The sequence below is a fragment of the Chiloscyllium plagiosum genome, chromosome 26, assembly GCF_004010195.1.
Source record: "Chiloscyllium plagiosum isolate BGI_BamShark_2017 chromosome 26, ASM401019v2, whole genome shotgun sequence".
NCBI lineage: Eukaryota > Metazoa > Chordata > Chondrichthyes > Orectolobiformes > Hemiscylliidae > Chiloscyllium > Chiloscyllium plagiosum.
This window is the reverse complement of record NC_057735.1, coordinates 37,397,605-37,421,376: the sequence shown is the minus strand read 5'-3', so window position 1 is coordinate 37,421,376 and position 23,772 is coordinate 37,397,605. Positions and strand designations below refer to the sequence as shown.

At 40.3% G+C, this 23,772-nt stretch overlaps 1 protein-coding gene across 1 annotated transcript in view; it reads left to right on the top strand.

Annotated features, from left to right (window-relative positions):
* The window catches only part of mkrn4 (makorin, ring finger protein, 4), a 35,080-nt gene extending 11,659 nt beyond the window's left edge, over positions 1 to 23,421 (top strand). Inside the window, exons 2-8 of the mRNA XM_043716898.1 lie at positions 7,193 to 7,321; positions 8,996 to 9,426; positions 12,346 to 12,458; positions 13,070 to 13,263; positions 17,881 to 17,988; positions 19,538 to 19,667; positions 22,577 to 23,421. Of these exons, the coding sequence (XP_043572833.1) occupies positions 7,193 to 7,321; positions 8,996 to 9,426; positions 12,346 to 12,458; positions 13,070 to 13,263; positions 17,881 to 17,988; positions 19,538 to 19,667; positions 22,577 to 22,774 (1,303 nt within the window). The 3' untranslated portion in view covers positions 22,775 to 23,421. The remainder of the gene's footprint in view (positions 1 to 7,192; positions 7,322 to 8,995; positions 9,427 to 12,345; positions 12,459 to 13,069; positions 13,264 to 17,880; positions 17,989 to 19,537; positions 19,668 to 22,576) is intronic.
* The last annotated feature ends 351 nt before the right edge of the window (positions 23,422 to 23,772 follow it).

The window sequence follows — 23,772 nt, the reverse complement described above, 5'->3', positions numbered from 1 at the left end:
AATCCCCAGGACCTGATCTGGTGTACCCTAGAACTCTGTGGGAAGCTAGGGAGGTGATTGCTAGGCTCCTTGCTGAGATATTTGTCACCAGTAGTCACAGGTGAGGTGCTGGAAGACTGGAGATTGTCTACAGTGGTGCCACTATATAAGAAAGGTGGTAAGGGAAAGCCAGAGAAGTATAAACAAGTGAACCTGACCTCAGTGGTGGGCAAGTAGTTGGAGGGATTCCTGAGGGACTGGGTTTAAACGTATTTAGAAAGGCAAGGGCTGATCAGGGATAGATTTTATTTGTTATTTCCTTCAAAGAGGATTGATGACAGAGCAGTGGACGTGATCTAAATGGACTTCAGTAAGAGTTTGACAAGGTTACTCATGGTAGACTGGTTAGCAAGGTTAGCTCATCTGGAATACAGGGGCAACTAGCCATTTGGATGCAGAACTGGCTCGAAGACAGAAGACAGACTGTGTGATGATGGAGGTTGTTTTTCAGACTGGAGGACTGTGACCAGTGGTGTGTCACAAGGATTAGTGCTAGGAACACTGCATTTCATCATTTATATAAATGATTTGGATGTGAACATAAGAGGTATAGTTAGCAAGTTTTGCAGATTACACCAAAATTGGAGGTGTAGTGGACAGTGAAAGATAATGATTGAGGCATTTAGTATGCTTTCCTCTATTGTCAGTATTGAGAATAGGAGTGAGAGGTCATTAGATTAGATTACTTAGTGTGGAAACAGGCCCTTCGGCCTAACAAGTCCACGCCGAAGCGCAACCCACCCAGACCCAATCCCCTACATTTACCCCCAACACCTAACACTATGGGCAATTTAGCATGGCCAATGCAACGAACCTGCACATTTTTGGACCGTGGGAGGAAACCGGAGCACCCGGAGGAAACCCATGGAGGCACGGGGAGAATGTGCAAACTCCACATAGTCAGTCGCCTGAAGCGGGAATTGAACCCGGGTCTCTGGCGCTGTGAGGCAGCAGTGCTAACCACTGTGCCGCCCAGATCATGTGGCTGTACAGGACATTTGTTAGGCCACTTCTGGAATATTGTGAAATTCTGGTCACCCTCCTATGGGTGTCAAACTTCAAAAGGTTTAGAAAAGATTTTACAAGGCTACTGCCAGGGTTGCAGTGTTTGAGTTATTGGAAAGGGCTGAATAGCCTGGGGCTGTTTTCCCTAGAGTGTCAGAGGCTGAGGGATGACATTATAGCTGTTTTAGAAAATTGAGGGGCTTGGATAGAGTAAATAGCAAAGGTCTTTTCCCTGGGGTGGGGGAGTTCAGAACTAGAGGGCTTAGGTTTAGGGTGAGAGGGGATAGATTTTAAAAGGGATCTAACGGGCCACTTTTTCACCAGTGTGGTGTGTGTATGGAATGAGCTGCCAGGGGAAATGGTGAAGGCTGGTACATTTGCAATGTTTAAAAGGCATCTGGATGGGTGTATGAACAGGAAAGGTTTAGAGATATGTGCTAACTACTGGCATATGGGACTAGATTAATTTTAGTTCGGCATGAACGAGTTGGATCAAAAGGTCAGTTTCCATTCTGTTGATCCCTATGACTCTAACATTTATTGGAATTGTTCAATCGACTTCGGAAGGCAGACCTTGCTAAGAATGAATTTGCCAAAGCCCAATTCACGTTGCTGGGCCATGTTATTGGACCTGGACAAATGGCCCCACAGAAGGTAGAAGCAAAGGTAATGAATGGGGTGTTTCCCTAACAATCTACAAAAAGAGCAGCACTACAATTCTTGGGATTGAGTGGGTTTTGTTTGAAATTCATACCAAATTTTAGCAGCTTAGCTCCTCCAGAGTTACTAAAGAAAGGCAAGAAGTTTCAGTGGATAGCAGACTGTTAGAAGGCACTTGACTGCATGAAAGCTGGGTTAACTACTGCCTCAGTATTAACCATACCTGATTATGCAAAGCCATTCAAGGTGGCTATCGATGCGGTGTCAGTGCTGTGCTCTTACAGGAAGACCTATGAAAAGATAGAAAAATATATCTGGTATTATGTCAAATATAGAAATATTCGACAGTTGAGAAGGAGACTTGAAACTTGGTGTCGGCACTTCAACATTTATTATTAGTAATATGTCTGAGACGTTTGTATGTACTGATCAAAACCCATTGAAGTTTGAGAAATTTAAGGACAAAAATTCCATACTGATTAGATGGAGCTTGTTATCACAGCCATTCAGTTTGAAAATTGTGGCAGGATAAGAAAATGCAACTGCCGATGCATTGTCAAGCCTTGGATGAGAAACTGAGGTTTTTGGTGGCATGAGTAAATGGATCAAAATAGAATGTATTGGTGCACAGTCATAGTTAGAACATTAGAACATTACAGCGCAGTACAGACCCTTCGTCCCTCGAAGTTGAAGAGTGCGGTGTTGGAAATGCACAGCTTGTCAGGCAGCATCCGAGGAGCTGGAGAATTGATGTTTTGGGTGGAAGCCCTTCATCAGGAATGTGACTTGTGGGCCATGGGGGCTGAGATGAAAGAAGGTTGGCTGGGTGAAGGTAGCTGGAAATGTGATAGATGATAGGTGGAAAGGAAGATGGACAGGTAGGACCGTTCATGAGGGAGGTGCTGATTTGGGAGGCTGGCACTGGAATGAGATGGGGAGAGGGGAAATGGGCAAATTTGGTGAAATTCACATTGTTCCTGTGTGGTTGGAGGGTCTCGAGGTTGAAAATGAGGCGTTCTTGCTCCAGACGTCAGGTGGTGGTTAGGGTTTAGCTACGGAGGAAGCCCAGGACCTGTGTGTCTTTGGAGGAGTGGGAGGGGGAGTTAGTTCAGCGACAGGGCGGTGGGGGTTGGTTGGTGTGGGCATCCCAGTGATGTTCTCTGAAACGATCTGCAAGTTGGCGTCCAATTTTCCTAATGTAGAGGACACTACAGAGGGTACAACAGATGCAGTAGATGAGGGGTACTGGTAAAGTTCTATTGGATATGGAATGGGGCCTGGTGGGGGGTGGCCGGGGGGTGTGGATGCAGGCTTTGCACTTCTTGCGATGGGATGGGTTGGAGGGGGTGTGGACCTGACAAGGGAGTCTGGGAGGGAATGGTCTTTTTGAAATGCAGATAGAGGTGGGGAGGGAAATCTCTCTTGTCGGGTCTGTTTGTAGGTGGCAGAAATGGTGGAGTATGATGCAGTGTATCCGGAGGTTGGTGGGTGTAAGGTGAGGATCTGGGGGTTCTGTTCTTGTTACAGTTAGAGGGGTTTGGTTCATGAGCGGAACTGTGGGAAGTGGAGACTTGCTGGAGGGCATCGTTGACTATGTGGGAGGGGAAATTGCTGTCTTTGAAGAAGGAGGCCATCTGGGATGTTCTATGGTGGAATTGGTCCTCCTGAGAGCAGTTGAGGCGGAGGAATTGGGAATAAGGGATTAAGTTTTTTTTTACAGGAGGAAAGGTGGGAGGAAGTGTAATCTAGGTAGCCTTGGGAGTCTGGTTTGAGTAGATGTCTCCAACCACATGGGATCAATATGATTTCACGAGTTCCCCATTTCCTCTCCTCTCCCCTCCCCTCCCCACCCCAACCCACCCCACCCCACCTCACCTATCCCAGTCCCAATTTCCCAACTCTGCACTGCCCTCTTGAACGGTCCTACCTATCCATTTTCCTTTCCACCTGTCTGCTCCACCCTTCTCTCCAACTTATCACTTTCACCCCCACCTTCATATATCTATTGCATACCCCAGCTACCTTCCCAACCCAACTCCCATTTATCTCTCAGCCCCCATGGCCCTCAAGTCTCACTCCTAATGAAGGGCTTATGCCTGAAACGTTGACTGTCCTCTGATGCTGCCTGATTGGCTGTGCTTTTCCAGCACCACATGTTTCAACTCTGATCTCCAGCACCTGTAGTCCTCACTTTATCAGTACATGGTTATAGTCGGTGTGATGTATATGTATTGTAGTGTCCTAACAGTGTAAGATTGAGGTTTTAAAATGAAGCCATCTGTGGATACCTCTGGTTCATTTTATTTGTAAAGAAGACAGGTGATCCTTTAAGAAGGTTATGTTGTCCTTGGTTTTTTTTTGTTTTTGAAGAGGGTTTGTAAAAGGCAGAGATTCCGATTTAAGTGGGATTAGGGACTTTTGTTAATGGCTAACAGATATTGCCTAAGGCAACAATCAAAAGGCTTTTAGGTGTTTTTTAAAACACTTGTACCATAAAAGGGGAGTGGCCGGTTCTCCCAGTTCAGGGTTTTCTCCTGGTTTGGTTTTGGTTTGAGCAATCAGTCTGATTAAAGCTGCTGGGTCACAAAGGTTCCCTGATTAAACAGATGTTTCTGGCTCACTTGCCAGCTCCATCTCTCCACGCTACATCTGCCGAAAACAACTGGAAACGTTGCTCGTGCTCTCGCATGCTCTCTTGCTGGCTGGCTGCCCTACATCTGCTAGAGCAACTAAATTTTTTTTTCTCTCGCTCTTGCTCTCTCTTCCCTACATCTGCCTAAAACAACTACAAATGTTAGGCCCTGGGCTACCACCTTAATGTTTTAAGCGGGTCTGGCCTGGTCCATAACATGCCCACAAATTCATGAATATCATCAGCAGCAGTTCTGTCTGGTCAATGTTCAGAACAGTGTTCTATTATAATTGGATGTTGAAGGGAAATGGTCTAGTTACAGTGAAACAATTTGTAGCCTCCAGAGAGATTGTGGCTGGAACTACTGAGATCAGGAGTGTTTCCAAATGAACTCTGCAGGCAGAAGTTAAGCTAGTCAATCTGACAAATTGCTAGTTTTTGGTTTGCAGAATTAACATAACCGTCTACAGTGGAGGAACCTGCCAGAGAATAGTTGTCCTCTGATTTAGCTTGTTTAATTTTAATTAGAACGGCAATAAGGAGAAAATTCTTCAGGCAGAGAGAGGTGAATCTATGGAATTCACTGCCACAGAAGGCTGTGGAGGTCACGTCTTTGTTTAAGACTGAGTTAGGTTCTTGACTGTCCAAGGGATTCAAGGGTTAGAGGGAGAATGGGGATGCGAAACTTATCAGTCATGATTGAATGGCAGATCAGTCTCGATGGGCTGAATGGCCTAACTACTGCTCCTACGTCTGTTGGTCTTTATCTGGGATGCTTATGAGCATAGATATTATAAAGACTCCAGGATTTTCTCTGCTCAAGAGTATATATTTACCTATTTGTGGTGTATCTAGAGTAGGGCTCATTTCAGTTGTAATGGAAAATCTTGGGCTAGTTATTCTGTTTACAATTAACAGAAATTAACAAGCAGTACACTAAATGGATAAGAATAAGAATATGTGGAAATTTTAATCTGTTCACATTTTTCAAAATAAAATTTTACCTTAAAACGCTGAGCATGCAGGATATCTTCTCCCATTAGAGAAAATATCTTTTGGGAAGTATCAAGGGTTTATAGAATTAATATAATGAACTTTATTCAGCAAATAATTAGGAAATATTGGGTAATAGGTCAATAAGTAGGTGATAGGATAGTGAAGGTGGTATTTGGTATGCTTGTCTTTATTGGTCAGTGCATAGAGTATAGCAGTTGGGAGATCATGTAGCTGTACAGGATATTGGTTAGGCAACTCTCTGAATACTCAGTGTAGTTCTGGTGTCCCTTCTATAGGAAGGATATTGTGAAACCTGACTGGGTTCAAAAAGATCTCCCAAAGATGTTGCCAGGGTTGGAGGGTTTGAGCTATATGGAGAGGTTCAGCAGGCTGGGGCTATTTTCCGTGGAGTGTCAGAGGCTGAGGGTGTCCTTCTAGAGATGTATAAAGTCATGAGGAGCATGGACTAGTAAATCTTTTCCCCAGGGTGGCGGTGTCCAAACCTAGAGGGCATAGGTTTAAGGGGAGAAGAGAATAATTAAAAGTGATCTAAAGGGGCAATTTTTTCACGGACAGGGTGGTTCGTGTATGGAATGAGCTCCCAAAGGAGGTGGTGGAGGCTGGTATAATTGCAACATTTAAAAGGAATCCGGATGGGTACATGAATAGGAAGAGTTTAGAAGGATATGAGCCAATTGGGACTAGATTAATTTAGGATATCTGGCATGGACAAGTTGGACTGACAGGTCTATTTCCATTCTGTACATCTGAATGTATAACTGGTGCAGGTATGTTAGTTAGGCACAAAGGGCTGTTTGGCCTCCTTTTGCACTGTCTTAATTGAGTTTCTTTTTATGGATTAAGGTTTTTATCTAATTAATTTTTGATGTTTTGTACTCGTGCAGGTATTCCTTTTAATCTCTCCCTGGTTTTCTTAAACCTTTAACAAATCAGTGAAGATATTTTATTTGTCTGAATGTTATCCTGCTTTCCAGTGGTATTCATGTGGTAAGGTCCTTTTGTCATCTCTTATCAGTTGTATGGTTCCAGTACTTCTCCTGTAATTAACATTTTTATTTTGACACTTGTGATGCATGTCTCTTTCCTTGCCTTCCTTTCAGTGTTTTGTAAACTGTCTACGTCTTTTGTTGTCTGTGCATGTGTTTTCTCTGCTTGACTTTTTTTAATGCTTATTTCCTATGCAGTTATATTTTCAATTTGTTTGTGATTGTGATCTTTATAAAGAGACTTTTAAAAAGCAACTGAAGATAGTTGTTTGAAGTTATTACTTACTGAAATGGGGTTACAGGAACCAGTGGGTACATGGGAGCCACTGATTTTTTTTAATAAGGATTCTGATTTCCTGGAGACAGCAATGGGTGGCAACTATAAATAGGTAATATCATTTTCTCTAGTTTGTGCACGAAAAATAATTGTACATAGGCATGTTGCTCTTTAGTTATTTCCGACATGAATAGGAAAGGTTGAGAGGGATATGAGCCAAGTGCTGGCAAATGGGAGTAAAATTTTTTCAGTTGTGAAATCTTTACAAGTAGTAATAGGAAGTTGAAATCTTAACTGTGTAATTTATACAGCCTTTAACTATTTATTTCTCGTAGTAGGAATACTTGGCTTATAGAAAATTGGAATGTGCTGTGTGAGGTCTCAAAGATCCTCCAAAGAAAATCCACAGCAAATGAAAGCCATCCTTTTCAATCTTGAGTCCATATAAATCCTCTGATTGTCCTCTCTGTTTTTCTGACTCATCTTGTTGGGTTATTGGCTAGTAATGAAGATTAACTTGAGAATCTTGACATGCATTTCAACATTTTCACAATATTTCATATTGATGTTTTCCAGAAACTTTGTCTGTGGCGTTTGCAAATGGGGACATAGCTGCTATTATTCACATGACCTTTCTATGCTGAAGTCGTCCCAGATCTGCAAACACTATTTGAATGGATTTTGCTTCTATGGAAACAATTGCAGGTTTGTTTGGTCACTTGTAGAAATTCATAATGTTTGTTTTGGGCCTATTTTTTGTTAAAGTTTGCATATGTAAAATTTTATTACATAAGCATACTTTTGTGCTTCACATGTTGAATATTTATTTTGCATTAGTGACTGTATTGTAAATTTAATATGCATTCTGTGCCAGCAGGAAAAGTGATTTGAAGGTGGACAGTTCCAGTACAGACTGAAACATTTTAGGTTGAGCTAGTACGTATCTACCTTAATGCAGAAACATTTTACATATCTGACTAATATTGTATCCTACCATTTTGAACTACTTTCACCAATTATCTTTTTTTCCCCATCATAAGGTCAGAATAGGGGATGTTCACAAACACTGTTCATGATGCTAGATACTGAAGCTGTCAGTGTCTAAATGCGGCAGTAGTATCTAGGTTTGGGCTGACAGGTGTCACAATGACATCCATGCGATAGAAGTACCACGCAATGACTGTCTGTCTTTAAAAGAGAATCTAACCATTACCCCTTGACATCCAGTGGTTAACCATTACTGAATCCCCCACAATCAAAGTCCTGTAAGGTTACTGTTGACCAGAAACTAAGCTGAACCTATCATGTTAATACTGTGGCTACAAGAGCAGATTGGAGGGTAGGAATTCCATGGTGTGTAATTCTCCTCCCGACTTCTGTGTCAGTCATCTAAAGGCGTAAATCAGGAATGTGATGGAATACTTCCCACTTACCTGGATGGGTGCTGTTCCAACAACACTCCAGAAGCTTGATAGTACGCTGTATAAAATAGCCTGTTAGATTGACGGTGTTCCATTTCCTTTTCCACCAGATCACAATAATGGCATTGTGTACTAAGGCTCCTTGGACAGCACCTTCTAAACTAAACCTCTGCCACCTAGTCGGACAAGGGCAGCAGATGCAGTGGACACCCTTGCAGGTTTCCCTCTAAGCCACTCACCATTCTGACTTGGAACCGTAGCACTTTTCTTTCCCACTGTTGATCAAAATCCAAGAACTCCTCCCTGACGACTTTGTTGGGTGTAATTATAGTAATTCCAGAGGATAGCTCACTATCTTGAGAGCAACTAGGGATGGATAATAAATTCTGGCACAGTCAGTGAAACCCTCATCCCACAGATGAAATTCTTAAACTTATTTTCCAGAACTGTACTGACTGTACAATAGGGATATCCCTATTGTCTTTGAACACTACCACAGTGTTGTAATTCAAACTTAAAATGGGTATACCGACGTCTTCTGAATGAAGTTGAAATTCCATAAACTCTCAACCATATCAAATGTGTTCAATGATAGCTACCCGATTCAATGTGTATGACTTGCTTAGCTTTCAGGTAGTTTCTCATTGGAGGAAGTAAGTGTTCTGAAGCTGGATTTGATTGAATGTTTAGGGCAATGTGCTGGTAATTTTATTCTGGCCTACATTTTTGATGGCCTTTTTTTAAAAAAAAAAGTTCCGTTCTCCAAGTGAATATATCTTCCCCTTTCAATTGTTACTGTTATTCTTGGAATGTGCTGCGGGGGCTCTATATAATTGTAGTTTGGTTAAACTGATTTATATGTGTCATTACTGAGTGGTATGGGGCTTGAAACCCAATGGCAGTTTTGTATGCAGTTGTATTAAAGGGAATTAATGTACAATAATGTATCTGTTATTAGATACCTGCACATCCGACCTGCTGCAGGATGGTTATCCGGAAACAGACGTGGTTCTGAACCTGCTCTTCAGCCGAGGGTTGGAGAATCATCCCAGAGATACCATGGTATGGAATCTAGTGATCCTGCTGGCAGAAACTGCTCTAGAAATAGACGTAGCTCTGCTCCTGCTATTCACAGAACTCCAGGAAGATTGTTCCAACATTCCCATACTGCTGAACCTCCCAACCACTCAACTACACCAAAAAGTACTTGGAGTCGACGTGGCTCTGAACCTGCTGTCTCCAATTTCACTAACTTGGGTAGGGATACTAGATGCTCTGGCACACGCTTGGACGAGGATGTCGATGAAGTGAAGGAGAACGAAACACCTGAAGGCTTAGACAGATGGGCATTTGCTGCAGAATTTATACCTCAACAATTTAAAAAGCATGGTAGGTAGAAATGGCTGTCCATAAAAGTGAGTGGTATGAATTACAACTTGCATTTTCTTGTGGTAAGAGTTTGTGATGGAAATTCAATATAGCAAGTAGTTAATGGTGCTCACACTTTATAATCTTTTATGGGGAGCAGGTGGATGAGTGATTTTTGTTTCTTTAGGTCTTTTGTTTTTCAAATTGTCTCCATTGTTTTTATTTTGCTGTTCTTTTGAATGTAGTCAAAGTAGAGATCTTTGTGTATTGGTTAATATTTCTACTTCTGAACCAGAAGTTCTAGATTAAAGTTCCATGCAGGATGACTTGGCATTCACAATGTAGCAAAACCATGTTGAGTATCAACCTGTAAATTCTCGCAGCACCTGTCAATGCCAAGCAGTAAGAATGGGAGACATTCCTGGTCAGTCTTGTAAAGGCAAGGAACATTGGAACAAAGTCAGCTGGCAGGAACTAAGTTTAGAAAGTTATGTTTCTTTCACAGAATAGGTCCCAATAAATTATAAACAAACCAAACGCTTAACTTAAAGTGAAACATTTGACTTTTAAACATTTTTTTTTCATTTCAAAGGTGATTTTTAAAAAGAAACTATAATCCTACATGGCCTTCAGAAAGTCTTAAATCGTATAACAGAGGTTTTTTGACCCATTGAGTCTACACCAATGAAAACTACTCTAAATCCGTTTTGCAGTAATGGTCATCCAAGTTACTTTTTTAAAGTTTTAAAAGAATGTTGTGCAAGATTGTGGGTAAAAGTTGGCGTTATGTTTGTTTTTAAACCACATGCCATAAGTTGGAAGAATAGTTAGCTAATGGAACAGTTGTTCTTCAGCGCTGTCATTCCAGACCTGTGTACTGTAAAACTTCCTTTGAGAGAACTTTCAATTGAATGTCTTTGCTAAGTCACAAAATATGTTTACAATTCCAAACTTTGTTCAAATTGAAGAATGAGACATTTTTTTAATATAAGTGTTCCCTCTTCCCCCACACTAAGAATTCTGCCTTTTAACCCTGTTTAGGGTGTAAGTATGCTCGCTGAGCTGTAGGTTTGATATCCAGATGTTTCATTGCCTGGCTAGGTAACGTCATCAGTGGCGACTTCCAAGTGAAGCAAAGCTGTTGTCTCCTGCTTTCTATTTATATGTTTGTCCTGGATGGGGTTCCTGGGATTTATGGTGATGTCATTTTCTGAGGGGTTGATAGATGGTATCTAGATCTATGTGTTTGTTTATGGCGTTGTGGTTGGAGTGCCTGTATCAAACAAAAACTAACAAACTTGAAAGACCCAGTACATCCCATGGACAAAACCAACGTCGTCTACAAAATTCCATGCAAGGACTGCCAGAAACACTACGTAGGACAAACAGGAAGAAAGTTAGCCACCAGGATACACTAACCCCAGCTAGCCACAAAAAGACACGACCCTCTCTCCCTCGTTGCCCTACACATGGAGGGAAAAAAACCCACCATTTTGACTGGGACAACACATCTATCCTGGGACAGGCTAAGCAAAGACATGCCAGAGAATTCCTAGAGGCCTGGCACTCCAACCACAATGCCATAAACAAACACACAGATCTAGATACCATCTATCAACCCCTCTGAAAATGAACAGGAAATGACATCACCACAAACCCCAGGAACCCCATCCAGGAGAAAGATATAAATTGAAAGCATGAGACAACAGCTTCACTTCACTTGGAGGTCGCCAGTGATGATGTTACCTAGCCAGGTAATTACTTACAGATTTACTTACAGATTACTTAGTGTGGAAATAGGCCCTTCAGCCCAACAAGTCCACATTTATCAAACGTTTTGTTAAAATCCATAAACACCACATCCACTGCTGTACCTTCAATGTGTTTTGTCACATCCTCAAAGAATTTAATAAGGTTTGTGAGGCATGACCTGCCTCTTGCAAAGCCATGCCAACTATTTCTAATCATGCTATGCTTTTCCAAATCCTCATAAATCCTATCTCTCAGAATCCTCTCCAGTACTTTGCCCACCACTGACGTAAGACTGACTGGTCTACTTCAGAGGATTATCCTTATTCCCTTTCTTGAACAAGGGAATAACATTTGCCACCCTCCAATCATCTGGCACTACTCCAGTGGACAGTGAGGATGCAAAGATCATCGCCAAAAGCTTCCTCTAGTAACCCAGGGTATATCCTGTTGGGTCCAGGGGATTTATCTATATCCTTTGTTTTTCAAAATTTTCAGCATGTCCTTTTTCCTAACGTCAACCTGTTCTATCTCTCTCACCCTATCCTCCATTGTTCTTTTGGAAGTGATCAATGGTCAAAAGAAACGTGTATGTTTTCTCTAATATTGTTCAATGTTTTGGTTTGTGGAGCTTAAAATCAGCCCAACTACTTGCCTGAGCTACTGTTAGGCAGGATTTATTACCCATCCCTATTTGCCCAGAGAGCACTTGAAGATAAACGACATTGCTGTACTTTGAGTCACATTCTGGTCAAAGCAAGTAGGCATGACGGACCTTCTTCCACTAAGGACATAGGTAGTCCTGAGGGGTTTGTGCAACAATCGACAATGGTAATATGAATGATATTAGGCTAGTCTCTCTTTTGTAAATTGGCTTCATCACTGGCCATGGTCGAATTTGAACTTACGGCACCAGAACAACAGCCTGAGGTTCTGGATTGCTAGTCCAGTGACATTATTGCTATGCTGCCACTACCTGGAGAATTCCATTCTTATCAAAATGCCAGATCTGCTGTATCCCGGCTTTTTAACAGAAAATTAACTTGTCAGCGCAAGTGTTAACTTCTTTCTCGTGTTTCTCTGTGGATAACTGTTTAGTTTCAAGCTGACAAATATTTTGTTCCTTTTGTTTTTGTCTGTATGTGTATGTATGCAAAACATTAAATGTGTTGAATTGTTTGCATATTATAGGTTGTGCATCAACATCACAGGCAGGTCATCTCCATTGTATGCCTGGTTCTGTCAAGAGTGAATCTCAAACTGCCCTGAAACCAGATTCTTCAACTTCACAATCTGTTCCACAGGTATGTAGTTTCAGCTTTTTTATAAATACATTCACCTCCTTAGGCGAATGTAATCATTTGAAATCTATGTTGAGATGTTTTTCCTTTTTTTAATACTGCCCTGAGAACTAAATATTTGTAACTGACTAAACATTTGTGTCTGGAATTATTCTGATTGCTATATTTGCTATTTTGAGCATCCCACTTCAACAAAGGGACATTTTATAGCATTACAGTACAATGCAATTATAATTCCTTGATCTTAATAAGAATGGTGCATTGTTGGAAGTTCAATAACGTTTATTCTTTTGTTAGTATCCTAAGCTATCTAAGCAGTACTGAACGTTGCTTATGGAGAGATTGAGCTAATAGTGAAGGACAAGGAGACTGGTGATCTCATTGGCTGGAACAGAAATTAAACCCCATAATGTTTCACCTCCAAACTTGTGCCTGAAAAAGAAAGTGCTGAAATACTTGTGCAAACTAGTTTAGTTTAGTTTGTGAGATGACTATGGAGTAGATGCTATTGATAACTTCTAATACCAAAACCATGGTGCATAGGGCTTGGAAAATGAATCCAAATTCAGATGTGAGCCAATACTGATTTTACAAAATGTCTTTTTACATTCTAGAGAAAGTTGACTAAAGATTCAGCCTTTGAAGACAGTAAAGATATAATTTGTGGAATTTGCATGGAAAAAGTCTATGAAAAAGCACCAGCCAGAGACCGTTGCTTTGCAATTCTTCCTGATTGCAACCATGCTTTCTGTGTGAGCTGTATCAAGAAATGGCGAGGGAGCAAGGGGTTTACCAATAATGTAATAAAGTAAGTGAATGTCAAATTAAACAATATCTCTATCTCTATTGCAGTTGTTTTATTGACTGTTAACAGTTAAAGGACTTTATATTTGCGTTTGGCTCTAAACATGGGAGGTGGTTTGCTTTAGTGAAGTGTTTGGAAAGTCTGGCGTAGCTAACTTTTAAGAGTGATAATTTAATCGTATGCCTGCTGGAGTGATGAAGTTTGCAAACTCCAACTTTACTAACAGGGAGAAAACATTTCAAGTCATTTGATTAGCAGAAAACAGCATGAGCAAGTTTTAAAAAAAATTTAGTTCAAAAGGAAACCTGACTGAAGTAAGAATAGTCCCCTAGAAAAATGGATTGTTTAGAGTATTTAAGGAATGATGTTAACACAGTGATAAGGTGTAGTGTGTAAAACTTTCAGATGAGGAATGTTTGATTTAAACCGTGACAGGTTAGTAAAGGACTGAGTAATAATGGTCTGTTTGACTGGTCAAGAGAAAAAGGCCTTAAGCTTGCAGAAACTACCTTTGAAGGAAGCAGTTACGTCAAATGTGCAGAATTGATTAAGGAAAATTTCTCTGGATTTTGATTAACTAGGGAGTAGTTGGGATTTTCTGTTGCTGTTTTGAAATCTTTCAGACTGTTATGTAGCTTGTGTTTTGTTCAGTGATTGGTACAACCAAATCTGCATTCCACTGCTGCCAAATAATGAGTTGATGGGGACTAATATACTGGCAGGGAGATTTGCTACTGGGAGGATTTAAACTAGTAATTTACTGGAGGAGTCCAGGGAGATAGGAAAGAGATCAGTACTGAGGCTGGTACAGTTAGGAAAAGGAGCAAATCAAATAGGCAGGCAAGAACAAAACAATAGAATAAGGTCAAACTGTTGAATTAAAGTGCATTTCTTTCAATGCAAGAGACCTATCCGTGAAGTCAGATGAACTCTGCATCGTTAGGAACATGGGACTGGGATACAGTAATTACAGAGATATGGCTCAGGGATGGATGGGACTGGCAGCTTAATGTTCCTGTATACAAATGCTATAGGAAGGACTGGGGGGGGGGGGGAGGCAAGAGAGAAGGAGGAGTGGTGTTTTAACAACACTTTATGGCTGTACTTTGAGAGGATATTCCTGGGAATGTGTCCAGGGAAGTTATTTGGGTAGAACTGACAAATAAGAAAAGGATGATCACCTTATTGGGATTGTACTATAGACTCCTAATAGTGAGCAGGAAATGGAGAAACCCATTTGCAAGGATAACTTTATCTGTAAGAATAATAGGATGATTATGGTAGGGGATTTTAACTTTCCAAACATAGACTGGGACTGCCGTAGTGTTACAGGTTTAGGTGGAGACGAATTTAAGTGTGTGCAGGAACATTTTCAGATTCAGTATGTGAATGTACCTACTAGAGAAGATGCAAAATTTGACCACCACTTGAGAAACAAGGCAGAGCAAGTGACAGGTGGGGGAGTACTTTGTGGCCAGCGACCATAATTCTATTAAAAGGTGATGGAAGAGGATAGACCAGATCTAAAAGTTGGAAGGCATTAGGCAAAACGTTCAAAAGTTAACGGGGGTCGAATATTTGCAGGTAAAGAATCTGCTAGAAAAAGGGAAGCCCTCAAAAATGAGAGTCCAGAGACACTGTTCCTGTTAGGGTGAAAGGTGAGGCTGGTAGATGTAGGGAATGCTGCATGACTAGAGAAATTGAGGGTTTGGCTTTTTAAAAAAAGGATGCATATGTCTGGTATAAACAGCAGAGATTGAGTGAATCCTTAGACTTGAAAGGCAGTAGAGGGTATACTTGAGGAAATCAGGAGGGAATAAAACGTACATAGTTTTGGCAAATAGGGTTATGGAAAATCCAAAGGGATTTTATAAATATATAAAAGGACAAAGGGGTAACTAGGGAGAGAATAGAGCCCATCAAAGATCATCAAGGCAGCCTGTGTGTGGAACCGCAAGAGATGGAGATGTTAAAAGAGTATTTTGCATCAATGTTTACTGCGAAGGACATGGAAGATATAGAATGTGGGAAATAGATGGTGACATCTTAAAATCTTCATCTTACAGCAAAGGAAGCACTGGATGTATTAAAATACAAAAAGTGGATAAATCCCCAGGACCTGATCACATGTACCCTAGAATTCTGTGGGAAGCTAGGGAAATGATTGCTAGACCCCTTGCTGAGATATTTGCAACGTCGATAGTCAAAGGTGAGGTGCTGGAAGACTGGAGGTTGGCTAACATGGTGTCACTATTTAAGAAAGGTGGTAAAGAAAAGCTAGAGAACTATGGACTGGTGAACCTGACATTGTTGGGCAAGTTGTTGAAGGGATTCCTGAGGGACCGGATTAACATGTATTTGGATAGGCAGGCATTGATTAGGGATAGTCATCTTGGCTTTGTGCGTGGGAAAACATGTCTCTCAAACTTGATTTGAGTTTTTTTAAAAGGAAGTAACGAAGAGGATTGATGGCAGAGCAATGGATGTGATCTATATGGACTTCAGTAAGGTGCTCGATGAGGTTAGATCTCATGGCATACGAGGGGAACTAGCCATTTGCATGGAGAACTGGATTGAAGGTTGAAGAGGGTGTTGGTAGTGGGTTGCTTTTCAGACTGCAGGCCTGTGACCAGTAATGTGCCACAAGGATCGGTGCTGGATCCGCTGCTTTTTGTCTTCTATTCACATCTAAATCATTTATATAAAAGAGGTAGTTACTAAGTTTTCAGATGACCCCAAAATTGAAGGTGTAATGGATAGCAAAGAAGGTTAACGCCAGAGTAAAACAGGATCTTGATCCAATGGGTGAATGGGCTGATGAGTGGCAGATGGAGTTTAATTTAGATAAGTGGGAGGTGTTGCATTTTGGAAATTCAGGGCAGGACTTAGACACCTTAATGGTGAGGTCCTGGAGTGTTGCTGAACAAGGAAACCTCAGTGTGCAGTTCATGGTTCCTTGAAAGTGGCGTCAAGGTAGATAGTATAATGAAGAAGGCATTCAGTATGCTTTCCCTTTATTGGTCAGAGCATTGAGTATAGGAGTTAAAGGTCATGTTGCGGCTGTACAGACCATTGGTTAGGCTACTTTTGGAATTTTGTATGCAATTCTGGTCTCCCGCCTATAAGAAGAATGGTGTGAACATTTGAAAAGGTTCAGAGAAGATTTACAAGGCTGTTGCTAGGATTGGAGGATTTGAGTTGTAGGGAGAGGCTGGGGTTGTTTTCCCTGGAGTGTTGGAGGCTGAGGGGTGACTTAATGGGGTTTATAAAATTTGAGGAACGTGGATAGAGTAAATGGTCTTTTCTCTGGGGTGGGGGAGTCCAGAACTAGAGGGCATAGTTTAGGGCGAGAGTGGAAAGATTTAAAAGGGATCTAACTAGCAATTTTTTCACACAGACAATGATGTATGGAATGAGCTGCCAGAGGAAGTGATGGAGGCTGGTACACTTGAACATTTTAAAAGGCATGAATAGCCTGGTCAACATGGATGAGTTGTACCTCGGGGTCTGTTTCTGTGCTGCAGATCTCTGACATCTTGCATGCTTGTTTCTGTGAAATAAGTAAAACCGGGAGGAAAGATAATCATACCAAGCCAGATTTCAATCTGGGATCCTATCTGACCTCTCCAGTAGCAGCATCAGATGAAATCATCATCAAATACCTAAGTCAGCGACTCTTGCAAATTGACTGAGTTGGTCTCTAATCTCCAGCAGAAATAAGTGGAGTTGCATTGGTCAAGGTAGTTTCAATTAACATAAACATCAAGGGGTTTACTTAGTGAAACTGTGGCTGGATTGGGTCTGGGTGTGTTACTCTTTGGAGTGTCAGTGTGGACTTGTTGGGCCAAATGGCCTGTTTCCACAGTAGGGATTCTTTGAAGTCTGGGTCTAATTTTCAGCTTGTTTCTCTGGTGTTAGGCCTCCAGTCAGCAGAAATGGTTTTATTTCTAGCTGTCCTATCTGTTTCCATCTAACATCCTAAACTTTAATCAAAGTATCCCTTCAATGTTTATTTTCAATTAAATGGAATGCCACTCAACTTTGGTCTCCTTTTGTAATTTAACTACTGGGGCTCAAGTAAACCACCTTTGCATGCCTTCCAAGGCCAACAGTCTTCCAACTGTGGACTCTTTCAGTGATTCATGCTTTATATATGGAACTCCTTGTTCTATGCCACTACTTTGTGTGGATAGTTGAGACCTCGACATAGAGTTGTGTAGGCCATCAGTTGTTATATCCTGGCAAATTATTTTTACTATCTCCTCATAATTTATCAGATTCCTACCCAGGGCAACTGTTTTTTTTTTCCATGAACTTTAACTGTCTGGAAAATATAATCTGACAATGGATAACTTTTCAGGAGCAATTTCGAAAACTGTTAATTACTGGAAGTACTTCTGTAGCACAAGGGAAGTAAGCATTTTCATTTAATGAAATCTATTACGGTGAGTATCTCTGGAATGATTTTACTTGTAAATGACAAGAAAAGCAAATCTTCTAATGTGATGAGTTGTGTTGCCATTAATGAAGATCTGCTGTTTGGTGGACTATTGCAGACCGTCTAGTTAAAGAAATCTTTGCAGTGAGGAAAATTTAAACTTCCAATATCTTTATCTACAGAGCATGTCCTGAATGTAGAGTAGTGGCCAGTTACTTCATACCATACAAGTACTGGGTGATTGATGAACAAAAACAAAAACTTATTGAAAAATTCAAAGTTGAAAAGCGGTATGTATGCCTGGAGGTACTATAGAACTTCAAACTATTTCTAAACCTATTTTCTAATTCAGTATGTTATGGATTTCATAATCTTCCATTTTTTAGTTTTAAAACTAATCCTTTTGCACTAATTCCACTTGATTCAAGTTCACAATTAATGCTTAAAATACAATGATTATAATTCAAAATTGTTCTGTGTTTATTCTCATAAGGTCTTGCCAGGTGAATGCACTTTGTTTACATATATAACCTTCACTAGCAGTATGTCATGGAAAATCTGTAACAACCTTTTAAACTTTAAGTGTAGAAAATGTTGGAAATACTCCAGTTGGGAAGATACTCTCTCACTGGAGAGTGCCAGTTGAATTAGCCTCTTCATTAGAACTGGTAACTGTTATATCTAACAGTATAACTGAAAAGGGAGGGTAGGAACAACAATCGGGTGGAAAACAATAGGTTTTCGTGATAAATTGGTGTAATGTCAAATGGTGATAACAAAAGCACTGAAAGAAGTGGTAAGAATGTCGGAGTCATTAAGAACTGCTGCCCCCTAGCGAAGAGAAAAGAACCACAAGATGTGGGCAGAGATTGTGATGTAAAGCTACTGAGTATTGATGAGGATAAAGGGCATTCTGTCCTTATTTTGGGAAGGGCACGGTTGAGTAGAAGCCTGGTAAACAGGATGAATACACAGATCTGAAGAGTCACTGGACCTGAAACATTAACACTGCTTTCTGTCCAAGGATTCTGCCAGACCTTCTGAGCTTTTTAAGCAATTTCAATTTTTTTTGATCAACACACTACTACTCTTGTATGGCAGTTCGCTCTCTCATTACCCAATGACTCCAAAGAACCTCATGACCTGATTTTCTCAAGACTCTTGTTGTAACTAATGTTGTCAACCTAATACTACTTGAAGTTTAGTATCTTGTCTATTAACACATTTCTGTGGCCATTGCATCCTGAGGTGGAACGTGAACCCAGACCTGCTCAATGAAGATTTCACAATCAGTACTATTTACAAATTTTATTATTTTTTTTTCACATTTTGTTTTACTTGGCCCATCGGAGTACATGAACCTTTTTTTTTACTAAAAGGGTGTTTAGGATAGGTGCTTTAGTTATAAACGTTTTTCAAATCTGAGGCCTAGTATGTGTAATCTCTGGGTTTCTACGTGCAAGTGAGTAATTTAATAACTTTCAGATTTGAGAGTTAAGTTTTTCAGTAGCATAGCCCACATTTTCTTCCCTTCTCTTCCTGTTTTTCTCTATGTAAGCATACCATCACTCTGACTTGGCTGTTTGAAACAAGTGTTAGCCTCAAAATCCAGAAAGTTCCAGGTTCAAACCTCAATTGACAAATTGGTTTTGAAGTCATGATGAAGCAATTAGGGCAACCTAAACTGACATGTAGAGACTTTGTTCATATAGCTTAATGAAGTATGCAATCTGGTGGCACATGATATTTGGAATTGTAACTGGCATTTATGATAAATTCTGGAGATGGCTGTTGGAGTTGAGAACAGTTGATTTATCTTTTATTTTGTCTTTTTCACAGGAAAATACATTGCAAGTTTTTTCTACGAAATAATGGCAGATGTCCTTTTAAATCTGAATGCATTTACTTGCATGAGTTTCCTGAGGGATATCGACCTACCCAGCATCGACAAAGGAGACGAAGGGATAGTGTAAGGATGTGGCATTTATTGTGGCATAAGCAGTGGTCTGTTCTATTTTGTTTCGTGACTGAGCGTAATTACATTCTCTAATCACCACCACCTTGGTTTTCAGGCAAACTAAACTAGATAGGGTAAACCTGCATTAATTTGTCTTTGGCCTTCAAACCCATAATTTGAAATTTTATCTGCAGTAACTTAACACTGGCATAAATTCTATTCATAAACTGTAGTTGCCCTTTTTGTTTTGAGAAACGTCTATTCCGTGTTTATAATGCAGATCAGATTTGATAATGTTCATGATTAACTTAAGTTTTGTGGAAAATTGGCCCTACTGCTGTTAAAAGTAAAAAGACTAGAGGGATTAAATTTGGGCTTCCCATCTACTATCTGTAGCTCAGCATCAGAACTGGTCAGTAAAACAATATTTCCATTTCCTCTATACAATAGGTTTGGAAGGTAATAAATGCCACATTGTTTGACAAACATTTTCTCAGACAAGTGAACACGAGAGAAATAAGAACACACACAGGTTTAGTAGAATAGACTCTTTTTATATATTTTTTAAAAAGCCTTTTAATTCCACTCACTTTTTGCATTGGCCTGCAATGCCTGAAAGCATTTTATTATACCCAATTACAAATCCAAGTGTTAAAATATGCTTGCCTCTTTAAAAACAGATACTGTATAGTGCAAGGAATCCAAAAGTAATCAATTGACGTAAAACCATTGCCATGTTGGATGTGCCTCAGTTGGAATATTTATCCAGTTTGAAGCATCATTTTCCTGCCCAAAAAATAAGAAATCCTTTGACAAAATGCAGAGATGTTACACTAGTATTATACCATGGATGAGGTTGTGGAGAGTTTAGGATAGGAACTGAGGATAATTTACAAGTTCCAAATTAAGTAACTTTAATGGAAATAGAACCTCCTGAAGAAGGAGGTTTGCCTATAACCAAGGAATGCTAAATAATAGGATATTAAGGGACTAATTAAAATTCCCAAAGAAACTTCATAGAAATGCTATAGATCAGTTTCATGCCATGTATATTAAGAGATGGAGAAAGTGAGGTCTGCAGATGCTGGAGATCAGAGCTGAAAATGTGTTGCTGGAAAAGCGCAGCAGGTCAGGCAGCATCCAGGGAACAGGGGAATCGACGTTTCAGGCATAAGCCCTTCTTCAGAATGAGATGGAGTCAGATGACCAAATGCTTGGTTCAAATAAGAGAGGTGATGAGATTAAGGTACTCTAGGCCTAGGCAACTGAAGTTGCAGCTATCAGTGATGGAGTGATTTTTAAACCAGATGTATAAGGTAAAAGAGGGGGAGGGATAAGGCCATGGAATTATTTGAAAACTAAGATGAAATATTATTGGATGGGACTGTTCTCACTTATTTCATTCTTATCAGTTGGATGGTAGTGGCAAGGTTGAGCAGCTTCCTCTGGAAGAGAGCGCTACCACATGTTCCTCTAGCTTCAGTAGTTACTCAGTTGAATTGGATATATACCCTGGGAGAGAAAATGAGGTCTGCAGATGCTGGAAATCAGAGATGGAAATGTGTTGCTGGAGAAGCGCAGCAGGTCAGGCAGCATCTAGGGAACAGGAGAATCGACGTTTCGGGCATTAGCCCTTCTTCAGCCATTGCACATTCCTGAAGAAGGGCTAATGCCCGAAACGTCGATTCTCCTGTTCCCTAGATGCTGCCTGACCTGCTGCGCCTCTCCAGCAACACATTTCCATCTATATACCCTGGGGCCTATGGTGTGGTGACAAAAAGGCTGATACTTCCAAAGCAGACACAAACACTTGCCTGAATGGTTGGTTGTTTCCTATGATGTAAATTTTTGTCCTTTTTTAAGTTGTGATCTTTACACAGGGAAGCAAAAGAGGATCAAGAGGAATATATTTACTTGGACTTTTAATAATTTTTCTGATAATCCCATTTGTGATGTAGGGTATTGCTAAGTAACTGGACAAATTCGATGGTCTTGACATGTCTAACATTGGATGTAGCATTCCGTCACGATTACTATTTTGTGCAGTATAAACTAGCTAACATGCTGAATTTATGGTATTTGTAATATGCCAATATTCTTCACCTTGACTGGCAGACTTTTCACCTGAGTGGTGGAATGGTTCTTGCCCAGGTAGTGTTCTCAAAACCAAATAGTAACTCAAAGGTACTGTACAGGCTACTTGCTATTTATTGCACCATGCAAATTTTGAAGTTGGCACTGGATGATGGACAAATAAAAGCCATTTTCCTGGTGACCATCACATTTCTTTAGTTGGAAGAAGTACCAAATTTAACTCAATCTGGCCAAAAGTAATCAAATTGGGACCTGCGCCAGATCCGAACCTTCTAATTGTGTAGTCTCTGACATGGCATATACAAGGTTCTGTGCTGTTTTGAAGTGATTCTATTTTGGAAGGTCTCAAACAATTTTGATAAACTCTATTTGGGGTGACATGGTGGCTCAGTGGTGAGCACTGCTGCCTCTCAGCGCCAGAGATCAGAGTTCAATTCCAGCCTCTGCTGGCTGCGTGAGGAGTATGCACATTCTCCCCGTGTCTGCACGGGTTTCTTCCAGTGTTCCGGTTTCCTCCCACAGTCCAAGGATGCTCAGGTTAGGTGAATTGGTCAAGCTAAGTTGCCCATAGTGTTCTGGGATTTGTAGGGTAATGGGTACTCTTCAGAGGATCGGTGTGGACTTGTTGGGGCCAAAGGGCCTGTTTCCACACTGTAGGAATTGTAATTCTATTTTCTGCACAAGAAAATTGTCAGGATTGCAGTAGCTTGCTGGTGCAATGGGGCAGTAGCATACTGATGGGTTGTTTGACTTGTTACCTATGCCGGTGAAGATAAGCAAAGAAGTTTTAAATTCTTCATTTTAATGTCTTGTTATATATTCCACAGTCTCCATTAGGAATTATGTGGGAAGATGATTGCGACGATGATGACTATGACCATGCCCTTCACCTCCTTGGTGTACTTTCCCTCGATTCATTTTTAGAGGATTTGGCACACTTTCAGTATGAACTCTTTGATTCAGATCTATCTGATTTTCTTCAGGATGATTCTGATTCTGATGACGACGATGACTTTGCCATTTAGTCGGTATGGAGTAGTGTTCATGCAAACAGCAGATGGAATATTGATAGTAATTGTTTATCTTATATTTTGGCAGTGCTGTTGCAGGTAGTAGGCTTAAACCATTTAATTAGGTATTTGTAACTAAAGTCTGTTTATGCTGTTCTACAATGCAAGTTCTGAATTTATCTTGCACTCATCACTGACTTTATTAAATGAGCTACTTTACTTGCTGAAGCCTGTACCTGTAAGCCTTTTTAGATAAAGATGTGCATTTTGCAAAGAAAATGCATGACACATGCAATACACCTAAATGATTTGAACAATTCATTGTGGCAGTTTTGATGTTGGATTTCAGAAATTGTGCTGATTTCCATTATCATTGATTTAACATTCACTTGTTCACTTGAATTGGCTTTTATGAATGTTACTGATATTTGATTACAAGTAAACTGTACTGAAGTGATGCTGAGTTATTAAAGTTGAATAATGTAGGTTCAGTAGAGCTGAAATAGAATGTTTTGCTTCCTTCCCACTAATTAGGGTGAATGCATATTTAACATGGGGATCAGTGATTGTTTGACACTTTGTAACTTGATCAATTACTTAATCAGTGGGATGTTTTTAAAATGTCTGTCCTGTGTCCAAATAAAAATGTTTTGTAAATTGTTGTTAAGGTCTTGCATTTTCTTTCAAATCTGCAAGGTGTGTTCTTTGTCAAGTCAGTAAGCATGTGGGATTTGAATAGACAGTGCTAAATAATGAAATTTGTGGATAACGATTGATGACAGTTTCAAATATTACCAACTGTCTGAACTGAGCCAGAATGTTTTGCAACTTGTGGTATTTAGCCCAGAAATTAGAACATTTTCAAATTTCAAAACTATCATCCAAGTCTGCCTGTTTCCACCTGTGTAACATCATCAGAACTCAGTATATTTCCTTAAACTACCATTAGTACTGTCTTTGTACTGGAACCTCAGCTTTGGAACCCTAAACTCTAGTTCCCTTCCCAAATCTTA